Source organism: Phoenix dactylifera, chromosome 7 (genome assembly GCF_051530095.1).
Source record: "Phoenix dactylifera cultivar Ajwa chromosome 7, Ajwa_hap1_PhDact_Kaust_v1.1, whole genome shotgun sequence".
In the NCBI taxonomy this organism is placed as follows: Eukaryota; Viridiplantae; Streptophyta; class Magnoliopsida; order Arecales; family Arecaceae; genus Phoenix; species Phoenix dactylifera.
Genome location: NC_143196.1, coordinates 21,581,769 through 21,583,429, shown reverse-complemented (window position 1 = coordinate 21,583,429; position 1,661 = coordinate 21,581,769). Strand labels below are relative to the sequence as shown.

Sequence of the window (1,661 nt, the reverse complement as noted above, 5' to 3'; positions counted from 1 at the left end):
ACACATGTGATGCTAGATAAGCAAAGATCTATATCCGCCATATTTGTAGAAGCTGAATTGCTGCCAGTTTCTGTAATTGGCTTCATCATGGGAGGAATCGGCTCTTGTTGTGATGAAGCAGAGTTAAGGTTCAGCTGTGGAATTCCAGAGTTGACAAGGGCAAAGAGCTGCTGAACCTGAGCCTGGCTGAGAGACAGTTGAGGTGCCGCAAGGCCTTTTCCTTAAGTTGGAGAGATGACCTGGTTTGCTGAATGAGATGCCACAGATTTATTGTTAACAGAAGGGGACTTAGTCTTAGTAAACTTAAAATTAGGAGGGAACCCAATAAGTCTATAGCACTTTTCCCTTGTGTGCCCAGGCTTTCCACAGTGATAGCAAGTGATCTTTGCCTTGTTCTTTGGTTTGTTAAGAATGGCTGCAAGTGCAGATGATTTTGGTGCAGGGAAGATTATAGCCCGAGCTTGTCTCTGTCTTTCCTCTTGTAATACCAAGGAAAAGGTTTTGTCCAAACTTGGTAAAGGACTCATGAGTATAATCTGACCTCTAACAGAGTCAAAAGTATTATTAAGTTCCATTAAAAATTGAAAGATATAATCGAGTTCCAGATTTTCTCCTACTCCTTTGAGTGCATCACATATGCAATGGCCACAAGAACAGTATGGCAGAGGTCTATAATTTCGTAATTCTTCCCATATAGCATTTAACTGGGTGAAATATTCACTTACAGAGAGAGTTCCTTGAGTTATTGAACTGAGCTGCTGCTTCAGTTGATAGATCCTGACATTATCTGGTTGTGCAAAGCGGGATTTCAGTTTGTTCCATACCTCCTTTGTTGATTTGATGAAGAGGACATTCGACGCAATCTCCTTTGAAATCGAATTTAGTAACCAGGCAAGAATGAGATTGTTGCATCGTAACCAAGGAACATATAAGGGATCTGTGACTTCTGGAGTAGGTATGCTTCCATCAAGGAATCCAAGTTTGTTCTTAATGGAAATAGCAAGAGAGAAGGATCGGCTCCATGACAAATAGTTTGAACCAATTAATGGAGGGGTGACGATCACAGTCTGGGCATTATCAGTACGATGAAGGAAGAATGGGCTATTCGGATCTTCAGAAGGAGTGAAGACATGATTTGGTGAAGTGGCTAAAGCGGAAGAGATATGGGAAGCTGTAGCCATTTACTGCTCTGATACCATGTAAGAAAATGAGGAAGAAGGAGAGCTGAGAAGTGCGAGTATTCAGAGTTAAAAGAATGAATAATCCTCCTTGAATTTGATGGATTCTATACAGTGGGTGTATTCCCATATATATAGATTTACAGCCGTATCAAAAAGAAAATCAAATTCTGAATCAAATAACTAATCCTGACAAAAAATCAAAACAGCCAAACGGAATGTTTCAAAGGTAAAGTAGCCGTTGCCAACTTAAGGGAAATTTCAAGTTTGCCACAGGCGTGCCATGATACGCTATTGTTCACTGTAGCAGCATATGAGAGAAGAGTTATACGATCCAGAATTTTGAGATAATAAGCTCCTCAGTTGCATTGACATTAAAATGGAAAATGTAAAGATTACGGAGTACAATAATGGGAAAAGGATGCCAATGTTTCCAATGGTTTTGACAGAGGAAGTAATTACTTTTACTCTGGGAAAGTCCCA

General features: G+C 40.0%; 1 protein-coding gene across 1 annotated transcript; it reads right to left on the bottom strand.

The window, feature by feature from the left end:
* Positions 1 to 221: 221 nt before the first annotated feature.
* Positions 222 to 1,181, bottom strand: LOC148702961 (uncharacterized). Its single transcript, XM_088724336.2, has one exon. It carries the CDS (start codon positions 1,179 to 1,181, stop codon positions 222 to 224), a length of 960 nt encoding a protein of 319 aa, XP_088580462.2.
* Between the last annotated feature and the right edge of the window lie 480 nt (positions 1,182 to 1,661).

Bases quoted from the DNA above. Each gene is read 5' to 3' on its own strand.
- LOC148702961 (XM_088724336.2), bottom strand. From the start codon at position 1,181: ATGGCTACAGCTTCCCATATCTCTTCCGCTTTAGCCACTTCACCAAAT.